Here is a 15,029-nt window from a genome sequence, read left to right on the forward strand (position 1 = left end):
GCTAAAGCTGACTGGCCACAATCAGCTCCTCCAAGGAGCCATCTGCCTCCTCCATCCATCCCTCCATCCATTCCTGTCTTCCGTCGGGGCGATTAATAACTCATCTCTGGCAGAAGCACACGATTTCATTGTGGAGAGTATCACACTGCACCTGGAAACATGGAGGTGACATGTAAGTAGTAAGAGTGGAAAAGAGAGAGTGATTCTCAGTTAGCATGGATAGATGGAGGAAGCAAGCGGATGTGGTAGTAACGGAGTAAGAGGGAGTGTTTGTGTTGTTGCCTTGGCTGCGGAGGAGGAGGAGGATATGGAGGAGATGAGAAGTCAGGGACTGATTGAGGAGATGGGATGGGTGGCAAAGCTAAAAAGTGGAAAGTAAAGGAGAAACAAATGTTGCTTGGCGAGGTGGAAGCAGGTTAGATGAGGACTAAGATTACAGCCTTTTCATTTACACAAACCCAGTCACACAGATATAAGCTGCTATATTACAAAAAACATACACACACTTTTACACACATCCTCCATTTACCTACCCCCATAGCACTCTAGGCATCATCTGTATTCTAGTGTACAGTGCATGAACGTGCATGTGTGTGTGTGTGGGGGGTTGGGCTCTCTTGTTGTGAATGGGATTACTCTACATCACCATCACCCACCGATTGTCAGCAGAGGTATTCAAAGCCACTACCACTGATCTCCTCCACTCCGCTGTGTCTCTCTCAGCCTTGGATGAGCTTCAACCAGTGTTTTAGCCCGAGGGGGTTTGACTGAGGATTAGAGTGAGGTCAGAATCAGACTGCAGAGCAGGACGCTATGAAATACTGCCAGAACCTGATTTCATTAGTTGTGAACAATTCAGAGCGCAACTCAATCAATTTATTCTTCTTAAGCCTGCATGGCTTTATAGGAAAAAGCTTTGTCTCTGAACTGCCAGATGGACCAAATGTAATGGATTGTTCTGAATTAGTTTTGTAGATTTATCACTTAGTCCATTTTGGACTGTCCAGTTTCACAAAAATAAATCAGCTTTTTTTCTGTTTTATAGGGTTGAATTAATTCAGTGAAATTCTAAAAGATGTTTACTTAGTCGTCTATATCGTTGGTAGTTTGCTACAATTCTCTGACATTTTAAAATGCAATTGTTCATCTAAGGGAAATAAGACAGTTCAAATATTATTTGTGGAAAACACATAAATCGGGAGAGTTGGATGAGCATGCACTGCTTTCAGATCAAATTGATTAAAATTACTCTACAATGAGTTAGATAAATGCCATTGGACTTGTTTCTTGGCGGGCTAGGCTAGCTGTCCTTGTGCTTAGCTTAGCTTTGACGGTCTCTGTGCTTCATCTTTAATTTTGGGAGGAAATGGAAGAGGATGGAAAATGCTATCATTTGTTTTCAGAAAACAAGTATTGCTAAAACTGAAGACTGTCCTTTCAATCAACTTTTAAAAAACAAACATAAGTTGCAGCCCTGTTATTGACACAGCTACCTAAATGGTGAGCCATGTTCAATAGCTGAGAGACCCATTCTTGTCTGAGTCTGTATCATCGTCAGGTCAAAGTGCCCTTGGGCCGGAGAACTTGAACTTGGTCATATATTTAGACAAGCACTTGACTTAAAAACACCAAGCACAGTTGTAAAGCAAAGCCTCTTTTTATTGGTGTTAAACATTTCTGTTTTGGCCGAGGGTGACACAGAGGACAACAGATAATCTGCTTTGTTCAACCATGTTGAAGTCTGACCTGTCCCATGTGGGATTATCTACTGCAGCCCCTGGCCCGGGCCCACAGCCCCACAGCATCAGCAGTAGAACAACCCTGATTATTTTGTGTGTAGCTCCTATTAAAGCATATTTTTGAGGCAGCATTCAGCTGCTATTCCTTTGTCATTTAAGGCTGCTCACCTCAAATAAATTACAGACTCTTAATGCAAATGAATGCAAATGATTCCTGGCTCTGCTCTTTAGCAGCAGGAAAGTTCTTCCACTTTTTTTGCCAGTAGGTTAACATGCACGCATACATGATTAATAAAACTGCTGCTGGTGTGTGCAGTCAAATGTGATGTGACAGTATAAATGTGCAGGTGCCAAATGTTTTGGGTGGCAGCCATGTTTGGATTTCAGGAGGCAGCTTGGGACAGTTGGTTAAGGCACTGCACATGCTACCATATGCCAACAACTGCGACTGCTGCTGTCGTGCTTTGCATGAAGCAGGACTTCTATGACTTGTACCAGGACACAGGAAAGCAGCCCCTCCCCCACCCTTCTCCTGCAATGAGACCTGCTCTTTCTTTTATTTCATACTGATTTTATTTCCCTCTCCAATTCTCTTTCTACACCTCATTCCTTCTTTTATAGCCCGTTCTCTTTGTCATCCTCTCCCTCCTGTGCTCTACCTTTCCTCCTCCTCGTTCTTGTCTCTCGACCCCCCTCCACCTCTTTTGTTGAATTCAGACAGGCTATTTATATCTTTCTGCCTGGCTGCCTCACCTCCCACTCCCTTAACAAGATTTGCTTTATTGTTTCTGCACGTTAGGACAGCGCTCCAAAGTGTGTTTGCACATGCATTGCAGCAAACTGATGTGTTTGTTCGGCTGTGGTTGGTTTTATGAGTTTGTTGTTGTTGTTGATAGTTTTTTTGTCCTCACAGTTTGTATTTAGTGTGTAGTATGGGTAAAGAGTGAATGTGTACAGGGGTCTTTTTTTCCATGCAGTGTGTGTTTTATGGATGCCAGCCTAAGGGGGCATCTCTGATCTCACCCACTCATACTGAGAATCTCGAAGCTTAGCTCACTAATCAGGCCACAGAGATCATCAAACGTTAGCATCAAACCGTCAGAGTTGCAGGAGCAAAGATGCACAGCGAACAATTTGATTTGTTGTGCCTTGTGAAAACAACTCAGCTATTTGATCTTCACAGGAGTTCTCTTGAAATTATCAGGAAAACATGAGTAGACTAAATCTCTTGTTTTCTGTCTTTTGAGTTAGTTAGTTACCAATCTATTCATTTGTTTGTTTATTAATGCATTTTGTATTTCTGCACTTTATATATGGTACTGTATATGGCAGCTGTAGGCCTTATCATTTCACATTTGATGTGTCATTGCTTGAATCTGGTAAGACTTTTGAAGCCCTCCTCTTACAACAGAAGGGCAATGACACATGTAATGGAAGGGAGGCAAACACAGATTTACAGTAACTCTCTGTCTGCGGGGCATGGTGTTCCCCGATGGTCTACCTTCCATCCAGACAAGTACGTGCAATCTACTGCACATGGCTTGTGCAAATCTGTGGCAAGAACTGATGTGCAAAGTGAAGCTTTTAGTGTGACTGATAAATGAGTTCTCTTTGCATTATTAATAGAGAACATATCTGAGTTAAACTTTTTCACACAACTTTAATAATTTGATTCATAAAGACTCTAAACGAGATTTTTTGGATTGTATTTCTAGTCAGCAGTGATGCATCATGTATAGACTGTAGGAAAGGAACCAGCCCTGATGTGTGTAAGATTCTTTAATGAAATAAGACCTGTTTCATTGTCCTGGAAGAGATGTTAAATCACAACTATATCTACTCATTGCCCTCTGGGACAAAAAAATTCCGAATGTTCTTATTTCCTTCAACAACTGTCACTATAAAACACTCCTTAATGCAACGCTGCACATGAGCCAAGGTCAGATCTTGGATTCCATCAGCATTTTTTTGACTCGGAGTAAGTGACGATTTCCCTGGTGACTTTGCTCTCCAGTCATCCATATGTGCTGAGCAGCACCCTGCTTGTTGAAGAAGAGCTCCTCTGACAGTTTGTGTGAGCATGCAGCGCGAGCACTCTAAATATGGCAACACAACAGCTCGCAGGAACAGCCGGCGTCCAGCTCGCATCAGTCATGTGGAAGGATGAAGAGGTTTGATGGAGGAAGGCCTGCAGATGTGTTTTTATGTGTGGGTCTGTGCATAGAAATATGGGGAATGTACACGGAATAGTTTGGGTGTTTGAATAGTTAAAGCTTGTACAATGTCCTGCCTATAATACACTCTGTGCTGTTCCCTGTGGTGCAGTCACGCTGTCAAACACGTCCCTAAGGCTTTTACTAAGAGACCAGAAAGCTTACATTACCCCTTACCACTCTATTTTATATTATTGAGATACAGAGACACAGAGATACATTTGGAGCCGTGGGGTGAAGATACGTAATTGAAATTTTAATGGATGAAAGTGGTGCCTTTCCACTTAGCTGCTCTCAGCAGGCTTAACAAGAAGCTATGACAGGGCTGTCAGGAGAGTCTAACAAGAAAACCTGAATATACTGAATATAATCTGCCTCTTACAGTACCTCTTTACCTTTCTCTCAGTGAAATGGCATTATGGCTGTCTTTTGTTAGGCATTTTGAACAATGCACCGAGCAGTGGTAGAAATGTGCAACCCTTCTTATATACCATTATAACGACTTGGCATTATGAACACACTCTCAATTCTTTCTTATTCAACACATTAGCTCAACCAGTGGCTTAACGTCAAACCATTCTGACGTCAGTTTTGCACGCGCAGACTCAGTGGTCAAGTTAGTATCAATAGGTGGTTTCTGATTTATACACTTGAGTCTTCTGACCACTTGAATCACATTACACTACATGAAACTTTCACCTGTTCACAAACACAGACTTATAAACTTGATGGCAGATGCTGTTAACCTGTTCACCTGTCAATCTGATGTAACCCATTTACATGCACCAACACACCAATGGCTCTGCCCTTGGGTGTAATTTGGGTTTAATATTTTGCCCAGGAACACTCAGATGTTGAGCTGGGGATTGGACAGCCCATCTTCAGATAAGTGGACTACTTGATCTACCACTGACAAATGTCCACAAATAGGGTTAAATTTTGAAAATGAATCTTGCTGAGAAAATGATTGACATGCAGGAAAAAGGCCAAGGTCAGTTGACCTTTGTGGACTTAATAGGTGACGCCCATCTCTATTGTAAGTGGATGCCAAATGCTCCTGGTAACGTTTAGAAAGTCATGGGTTGGGTTAAGTATTGTAGTTGCATAAAATAGAGAATCTAGTGTTTCTTCTCAAGGTTTGTTGTTCTTTTCTATAAAAAAAAGGGTGCAGATTAGACTATTAATTAACAAACAGCTTCTGCCCTAAACATTATGTAAGTATATTAAAAAGTTACTGTATGTGATCCATATCAATTTTGGCACTTTTGACAGTCACCATCCTTACAATGGCATTACTCCTAGACCAGTGGAGTTAAAGTTTGACCCAGGTTATGGTCAAAATGGCATCTCATACAAAACAATCAATGTCACTGTCACAATTGTGACACCGACAAAAGCTGATACACAGAGCAGCCTGGACTACGGTTTTAAAATAAGATTTTTGTAGCCAATATAAAGTCCTTGAAGCACTGCAGTTTGTGTCAGACTGTGACTGTGTTGTGTTTGTGTGTGGGATTTTTCATGTTTTGTTGCATCTCCCAAAGTGTCCTCTCACACAGATGGCGGGGTGATGGAGAGCAAAAGGCGGCACAGTTGGCCCTGTTGGCATAGATTAGTGTCACTATCACTTCAGTCACAGAAAGCCGAAGTAAACAGGACCTGGTTGCCTGTAGCGTTACTAAATAAAAGGCGAGACTTTTCAACTATTTTTTGATGCAATGTAGACACTCTGTTATCTGTATAGCTCTGTTACAATGTATTACACTTATTTAACAGCGTTAATGTAAAGGTGACTATGACAATTCTGCACCAAGTTTTTTATTAGCTCTAGCCCGTTTCCTAATCTCACCTTCCCAAAACATGTTTTTGCATCTTTATTTCATAATTTTTGTCATGTCCAAATTCAGTCAAACCCGTTGCAGCACTCCTTTCTTTGTACAGTCTGATAAGAGATGGCCGTCCTTTCATGTCCATCTCTGTGGCGTTGCTGTACTTTGAAAGACATCATGGTGTGAACTGTGAAGGAGATAATTATTAATTGAACATGGGACATGGTGGCAGGGGGGTGGGGAATGTAATTACCATTTCAATAGCAGGGAAATGGAGTCCCTGCTATTGTCCTTTTCCTGCTGCTTATTAAATGAACATGTGCACTTTCTGTGTGCTATTACATGTGTGTGAACGCTTCCCCTTTGTATGTGCGCATGTTTTGTTTTCTGCAAGGCTGTGGATGCAGAAACACACTTCACTACGCTCCCATTTCACCACGTGAGATTGACTTTTTGATTGCTTTCAGGGAGTATCAGCAGAGTCATTATTCTGTGATTACCGCCGCATTATTTGCCCACCAAAGCGCCTCTGCTGCACAATCTCCGGATTCCACCAGCAGGCTTGAGTGGCGGGCAAGCGTTTGAGTGACAGCTGGTAAATGATGTCATTAGCATCCTCTTTGTTAAATGGAGCAGTGGCGACTGTTGATTGGACGGCTATAGAGGGACGGTAATTTGTTACGGCTGGTGGGTTTGGGATGATGGATGGCGGGGCGACTCCGGGAGATAGGAACTGCCCAACTGTCCTGTTTGAGGAGAGCGAGGATGACGAGTCAGTGTGGCTCACTCTTTATTTCGTGTACTAGACAGCTCATGGGACGCTGTTTAATTACTTTGGCTGACACTTGCTCGGCTGTAACTTGAGCTGCAAGAAAGAATGATGGTGTGTGGTCTGAAGGAGATAGGTGTGGTGGGGAATGTAGAGCGAAACAAATAAAAGAAAGTTGGACAGAAAAATCTTGGATCAACAGTTCAGACTAAGTAGAAATAAGAGAACTTAGATTTAATAGACACCTTCAAAGATGACACAAGGACAAACCTGAGCCAAAATGTATCCTGAATGTGAGCTCAGTCTATTTCAGCGCTGACATCATCTCACCTCTGCCAAGGTGTTCTCTGAGCAATGAGCACATAAAAAAGAAGGATGGAGATAAAATATTCATATTGCCTCTCTGCCCTGTTGTGAAAGGACCATGTGTTCATATTGAATGTGATGAATATTCCCGGTTTTAATTAGCAGGAGTGCAGCCACATGGGCCAACAGAATTGTTTTCCTGCAGGAGACATGACTGCAAACAAGGCATTTTAATGATGGTTCCCCGGGGATGGCTCTGCAGAAACATCAGGGCAGGATGGCCAAAAGTCTCCAAGGACCTGAAGGGTGCCCCATCGAGACTTTTTAAAGGAGCTTCAGTGGCAAACCTTAACGACCAAAAAATAGAAGTTTCCTGCTGTTTATATGAATTCAAAGGATAATTAGCCAATTTTGGGGGAATGGCATAAAGGATGAACTCAAACTTATATTATCAAAACTATTTATGTAATTTCTTTAAATATTAGATAGCCAATTATTGGAAAAATGTTCCTGTTACAAAAACTAACAGACCATTTGTAATCTTAATGGGAAAATACATTCATTTGAGCCTTAATTATCAGGATTACAGGCGTGTGTACACGTACAGGAATGATAGGTTACTCTGTGAAGCTGTGATTAAAAGCAGTGGAAAGGAGTGATGAAGCTCTTCTAGCATGATTGAAAGCTCTTGACTTCATCCATTTCTCCGCACATTTTTCTACCAGAACAGGTAGAGGAAAGAGGCTTAAAGGAGAGCCCATAGGGGTTGTAAATCTGTTGATTTCTGGGCACATGGGCTACCTTCTATGGAAATCTGGCTTGTATATTACAAGGAGTCGCAGACAGGGGCCGAGAACAGAAGACAGCCTACCATGGAGATAACATCCAGCAGTTAAAGATGTTCTTCTTCAGAGGGAGGAGTGGAAATTGTCTTTATATGTTAACTGATGGATGCTAAAGGATGGACAGACACATGAATAAAAAAAAAACAGAAATCCTTCTATATTGGTATAACTCTAAGCCTCTAAATCCTCCAAAACAAGTCTAAGCTGGTGGGCAGGGAAAGTGTTGACCCTCGCTCACTTGTGGCGGGTCATATATATTTCCTGCTGTTTATATTTTGGTTAATACGCTGCATTTAGAAACTTTCTGTTTTGGTCGTCCCCCCACATCTATTGAATGGTTCCCTCGAAGACACACATGGATATCATTTCCCATTAACAATGATGGTGACAGTTTTCTGCATTGATTTCAAACAACTTGCCTTACATGCATTGTGGTGCATTGTAAACAAGCAAAATCCTAATTTCAGACTTTGTCTCTGCCAAAGGAGATTTGTACTTTTCTCACCCAGTTGTGTTCTTAATCATCTGCTTGTATTTGGATCACAACAAGAGACAACATCATGACTTTAGAATACCTTAAAGACTTCCCTGTATCTGTGCTGTGTGCCAATAAAGGAACCCTATTTGCTCCCCTTTATTTATTAATTTGTAAAAAAAAAAAAAAAAAACTCATTGCAGACTAAAAGCAATGTCCATGATTAATTAAATGGTATTAACCAAGGGGTTGCTACCTGAAGGGCTATGATGTTGAAATAGATGTAAAATTAGAAATGGGTTCATTAACATTTTGTGACGTTATCACTATACAGCCCAATTCACCTTTCAAAATGATTTAGAGCGCACACCACTATCAACACACTTTTCCACAATCATCTATCCCGTCTAGGTTTTGTGTGCTGTTTGGATGTTTCTGCTGTTTATATTTCATGTTTTAGATCTTCTATTTTTCACTGCTCTCACCCCTGGCTCAGTCTGACTAGCGAGAGTTCAGAGGTTGGCAAGTTGATGAGTAATCGCCTCACAGTACACACGACAAGAAACAAAAATTACATAAGACTTTTGTTGGGATCTTGGCTCGCTGGCTTTTGCTGTTTTCGTTGAGCCCAGTTGAAACAGATTAGTACTGAACTCAAGAACAATGCAATTATGATAAAAACATGAACAAATGTGTCGACTCTTCTGTGCAATGTGTAAGCAGGAAAATACACACAGAACCCTCCTACACTCGTATTGTCTGTCATTATATTGAGTCGACGTGTTGTGGAGAAGAGTCTTTGCGAAGGCTAGAAATACTTCAGTGTCTTCAGAGTATTTGATCAACAAGACAAGCAGCAATGAGCCGAGTAGAGTGAACTCAAAGAGAAAAGAGAAAACAGTCTATTTCTTTCTGTCGCCTCAGTATGAACCGATCCAGTGAATCAGCATCCGCAGAGGAGGCTGCTAACAAGACTGCTCTTTAATCAGAGCTGCTTGTCACGTCCTGAATCACATCGTCTGCAAAAACTGGAACGGCTCTGTTCAACCTGGCCAGAAAAATGTTGACTTAAGCCAAGTCAAGTTTGTTTCTATGGCCAAATATATATATATATAATGTCTCAGCAGACTGCACAGTCCAGCCTCAGACGGAGATCTGCAAGATACTTTTAATTTGAAAGGGACATATGGTCACATGTGATTTTCTGCAGTGTACATCAGCAATTATGTTTTCATAAGTCAGGTCTTTAGTGTGAAGGCTAAACTTTAAAGCTAAAGAATTAATCTGTGAGTTATGCTCGCTCTAAAATCCTAATTATACAGAATACCAATCAGAGAGTGCAAAGCTAAATGGAAGCAGCTGTCATTGAAGAGCTCAAAACACTTCCTTTAAAAGTACAGGACAAGATCAACAAAAACCCAAGGGGAGTCCACAGGGAGCACCAAAAATTACGTAAAAGTAAAAATCCCTCTTTGGAGCTTTAAATGAGACCACGACAAAAATGAAAACACATGAATCCACATATTCACGTTCGTTCCACCACATATTCCATCAGATACAAATGAGAAGAACATTTGACAATATTGCCAGTTTAAAAGAATAGAAAAGTTAAACATGAAATGTAAAAAAATGATCATTCATTATATATCTTAAAGATTTACAAACAAGTTGTAGAGCTTTAAAAAAGATTTTCAAAGAATCAGAGCCATTGCAGAGTCTTAAGCAGTGGGTGTGATGTGATCTCTTTCCTTTATTTTGAGTTAATTCTTAACTAGCTTTAGTTTTCATTGAGACTTTTTGGGTAATCCAGTGAATGTAATTTCTGTGTATTTACACAAAACTATACCTTACTTCTTACAGTCTGTGGACTATTTGCTCTATGCTAATTTTAAATGTTTCAAATGTGTGTTTGCACCCTTGCTGCCTCTGTGTGTAGACTTTAATTATCTCCTGACAGCGATGCATGCACGCTAAGCTAATGGATCCAGACATGCATGGTGTGTTGAATGTGTTGTTGTGGAGTGCTTTTTTTCTTTTTGTACTGTCACCTCAGCTGATCACAAAGACCCCATGAGTGGGATTGATGACTTGGAACAGCGCTCATGTCATGCTTCTGCAGCCACAGCCAGACTAATGCTGTTAGCTAGCCAGGGTATTAGGTGCAGGCTCTGTCATGCATTTCACTGATGCATGACACTGGGGCTAACAGTCGACTAGCTGCTGTTAAATTATTCCGCTGTGCTCTTTTCCTCTTAAGGCTCAGTGCACCAGACTGGATTACAGGCTGAGAAAAACTTTATTAATCCTGTTGGGGACTGAGCAGACGGTGATATGCTCCCCTAACCCCCCTAAAAAGAGGGAGGGGGTTTAGTGTTGGCTCCTGCATCTTTGATGATCTCACCCTCCTCTTCCTCTCCTCCTCTGCAGGTTATGCAGGTGGTAAGGGAACAGATCATGCGAGCGCTCACTCTCAAGCCTAATTCCCTGGACCAGTTCAAGAGTCGCCTGCAGAACCTGAGCTACACAGAGATCCTGAAGATACGCCAGTCCGAGAGGATGAATCAGGAAGACTTCCAGTCCCGCCCCATCCTGTGAGTCAACCAATCAAATCACAAGAATGATGCATGTCGTATCTAAAGCACTTGCACACATCTTCAAAGGGTTACATAGTTTGTGTCACACAAATGTGTGTGTGAAACTCAAGACGGTTACAAAATGCTGCACTGAATGTAAATATAAATCAAAATCGTCAGACTTCATGTTGGATGCATTTTCAGATTGCAGTTATGCAACATAAGGTTCATCACATTAAACACACAGAAAGTAACTATTTAAGACAGATTTTTTAATTAATTTAGCACTCAATAAAAAATAAAAGCAAGAACCGAGGAAAGCCTTTACAAATATTTTTAGTTCATGGTGAAGAAACACCAGAGACAGAGACATCACTTACACGTATCTGTACTGAATGTGGAATCAAAGGAAGAGGGACAGATTATTTTGAGTTGCAAGTGATGTATGTCCTTTTTTTTGATGGAGTAGTATTGGTGCACATTGGAATCCATAAGAGTAAAAGAAGTTTATAAACTGATGTGCAATCCCAGAACCCATCGTCATTATCTTGCAAAAATCTACTTTTTTTTTTTTTTAGATTATTATTTTTTAGATAAGGTATATCATTTTCATTGCAATTTGCACCTGGGTAAGAACACTTGGTGAGAGAGGAAAAAACGGGAGGAGAGAGTAGAAAAGACACAAGCAGCTTAACCTGAGGCCGCCACAGCATGGACTATAAAACTCTGTGTATGCACATGATGTGAAGGCTATAACAACTGATCTTAACCAGCAACCCACAGTTTGCCATTATTGCTCTCTTTACATGTGTAGAGATATTCCTGATACTGTACGTGTGACCGCTTTGTTTGAGAAGAAAGGGGTGACAGGAGAAGGGAACAAATACAGGATAAGTCTTATATGATAATTGAGATGTCATGTCATGTCGGCCTTTAAGTCCCAGGTCCTCAGGTAGATAAAAAGAGTGCTTTTCAATTAATATGCAATTGCCTTTTTCCCACTTTTCTGATTGTTCACCAAAAGCAAGCTGTTAGCCAAAGTAAGTTACCCCTATGCTCTCATCTCATGATTGCAAATATGCATTGACTCCGAATTGTCTCCAAACAGCAGTCTGTGTGAATGCTCCATTAAATTGCTTCAGCTCAGTAAGCATGGCAGGCCGCTTGGTAATAGATCATTCATTGACTGGTCCTGAATGCAGGCCCTGTAATGGAGAACAATGTTTTGTCCTGCCTGTGTTTAATGGAGTAGCCAGCACTATTGAAAAATCATTCAACCAGGAGAGAGCTCGTCTCTTTGAACAGTAATCAATGCTGAGCGGAGGACTTATTGAATCAATATCAGAAGGGTACAGACCAAACTTTAGCCGGCAATTAATCCCAGAGGAGGAAAAGATCTAAGGAGAGGAAGTTGCTAATCAAGCTTTTAATTCAAGGTGTTGCATTAAAGGTGTCGTTGTCTTAATCACATTTAGAATCAGGTAAGAAACTATACTTTTCTATTACTGATAGAAAGACAAAATAGATTGTACAGCAACAAGTTCCCACCCAATCTCAAACTTTTGTCAAAGACATTCTGGAAGAACTCAGCAATAAGTAATTGAATACGACGCAGAAAGTAAGATCCACATTTTATCACAGAATAATCGTTCTTAGAAAGCGCTTCACATCACAGGTAGTTGAGTCCCTCTCCATCAGCGTGACACTTCCCAAGGGTGGAAATTGTCCTCAGATCAATACGGTACAGTCATGACCTGTAAACATAATGAGCAGAGCATGTCAGACTGCAGATTAAAAGGAGCTCTGTGTTACCTGCTGCGGCTGCTGCCTGTTTTCTGCTGTAAACTATTGCAGAGGATGATATTAGGCATCAAATGAAGGCACTCAAGTTACTGAACTGATTCTGATCGCAGGTGTCCTCCTGTTAAGCATTTGATTATTTTGTTATTTGAATTCCTTAAAGCCATGTTTCCCCAAATGATGAGCAGAAACTTGTATGTTTGCAGTGTAAGCAAAAAGTTACTGAGAGTTGCTTACACCTAAAAACAGAAGTAGAAAAGCATCACGACTTCCTGCAGCAGCTTAACTAAGCGGAGGAAAAGTTCATACACAACCCAACTTGAATGCTTAATATTGGGATTATAGGTGGCCTTTAAAAATTATATATAATTACCTCTTCCATCTTTGCATGGAAATACTTTACTGGTTAATTCTTAGGTATTGTACATTTTTGCAATGCAGGAAAATTACTTTTTGTGCCTCCCCTTTCTCACCATCTTGACACCTGATAGCAACCTGACATTTCTAAAAGACTGCCCCCTTTTTTTCAAGTTTCTGTGATTTCCTCTGTGTAAAGAATCCATTCAAAGTAATCTACTACTACGCCCTGAGAAGAGAGAGCAGCCTCACAAACCCACCTGTCAGAATAAAAGCTCATGAGGCCATAAAGCTGAGCGATCCTCATCATCCATCCCTCCTCTCTGTGATTGAGCCATGCCCTCGCTGTTAGCTGTTTTTTGTCAGAGTGAATGTCCGACCACAGATCAGTGTAATGACTGGAGTCTCTGATGAGGCGAACACATAAACTGCGAGGACGAGTGGGGGGGGGGGGGACAGATGAGGAGTGACGAGGGAGAGAGAGTTGGAGGGAGAGACAGAAGGACAAATATGTGATCAGGGGCATAAACAAGAGGACATACATGTGAATAAAAGAAAAGCCTGCATAATTCTAGAACGAAAAGAAGACATATAGGGGTACACTTGAATTTTCAAAGACTCAAGTTGCAGGGCAAGAATAAAAGATGGAGAGCAGAAGCAGCACAGCTCAGGCAGATGTTATACATAATTCATGATGGCTTCACATTCAGATGCAATACAGGCTCACATACATGAAGATGCATGAATAAATAAAAGCTATCAGGCTTTTGGGATGCTATGTGACATATTTCCGAGTGAAAATATTGCATACTTGTGCGCATTCTCTGTTCCCTCCTGACAGTCATAATTCAGGGGAAACTGTCAGTGTGATGATTAATGCACACTAACAAGACAAGACAAGAAATGTGTAATATTTCACTTCCAGGTAGTAAAGCATCTTCTAGCTGCTGTTGGCTACTTACCACTGGCTGTATAATGTGGTTTACAGATTTTCTTTTTTTTTTTTTTTTACAACCTATCTTCTGCTTTTTCTGCAGGGAGCTGAGGGAGAAGATCCAGCCTGAGATCATGGAGCTGATCAAGCAGCAGAGGCTCAACAGGTTGTGTGAGGGAACCTGCTTCAGGAAAATCAGCAGTCGCAGGAGGCAAGGTGAGACGCACAGAACCCACACACACACACACACACACACACACACACACATGTAAACTTCCACAGATCATAGACACACAGGTTTCAGAGTGAGACTCTCCCTTTACTTGTTTGTGAGATTGTCATGTATCCTTCCACTCAGCACCAAAAACTCTGCATTGTTCCCTTTGCGTTGTAAAAAAGAAACCCACAGAGGATGCTGGCTGTATCACAGGATATCTTTGAAGCTCTGAAGCTCTAAACTTTTCTCTCTGTCAGCCTTCGAGGCAGAGACATACAGTGACATGCCGCCTCTCTTACCAGAACACATGTAGACACCTTTTTTTTAAGTCTTTGTGTCCTGAGATGCACAAGCACACTGTCTCCCCCTCCTTTTGCCCCTCCATACTGAGATGGCATCTAAAGCAATGCAAGAATACAAAAAAGGCCAAAGGCAGGGAAAACATAAACATGAGCAAGCTTCTCATAGAACATTGGAGAGAACGTGTTAGAAAAGGATATGAAAAAGAGTCAAGTGCAGAAACATCAGGTTCTACTGTATGTGTATGTGGTGAGAGTGAAAGTAATGATCTAAATGTATTTAAGTCAAAACAGGCTTATATTCTTTTCCCCACTTTTATACCACAAGAGAGACAGTGGGGGGGGGCAGCATTTAGACTGTATTATTTGCTGTTGCTCCTCAAGCCAAAAAGGATTTAATCCGTCTGAGAGTTGAACCCTCTACTCCTCCTCCTCTACTTCCTGCACTTTTCTTCACCCCTCTCGGTCTACATAATCAGAAACATTGAATAAAAACTGGGTGTCAAGCTCAGGTTTGTGGGTCGGATTGTCGTGATTGCGTCACTGTCATTGTCTTCCCTGCAGCGACCGTACTTCCAATAAGTCTAATCAAATTGAGCAAAACCAGGAGCATTTTTTCCACACTCTCTGATCATTTCTGGCATTTGAAAGCCTGATTATAATTTGTCTTGGC

General features: G+C 41.2%; 1 protein-coding gene across 5 annotated transcripts in view; it reads left to right on the forward strand.

Moving 5' to 3' along the window:
• elmo1 (engulfment and cell motility 1 (ced-12 homolog, C. elegans)) overlaps positions 1-15,029 on the forward strand; it is a 99,440-nt gene that overhangs the window by 75,008 nt on the left and 9,403 nt on the right. For all 5 annotated transcript variants that reach the window (XM_065948025.1, XM_065948023.1, XM_065948026.1 and 2 more), the window contains 2 exons: positions 10,604-10,767; positions 13,944-14,056. In XM_065948025.1, coding sequence (XP_065804097.1) covers positions 10,604-10,767; positions 13,944-14,056 — 277 coding nt within the window. The remainder of the gene's footprint in view (positions 1-10,603; positions 10,768-13,943; positions 14,057-15,029) is intronic.

This window comes from Labrus bergylta, chromosome 19, assembly GCF_963930695.1.
Source record: "Labrus bergylta chromosome 19, fLabBer1.1, whole genome shotgun sequence".
Lineage (NCBI taxonomy): Eukaryota > Metazoa > Chordata > Actinopteri > Labriformes > Labridae > Labrus > Labrus bergylta.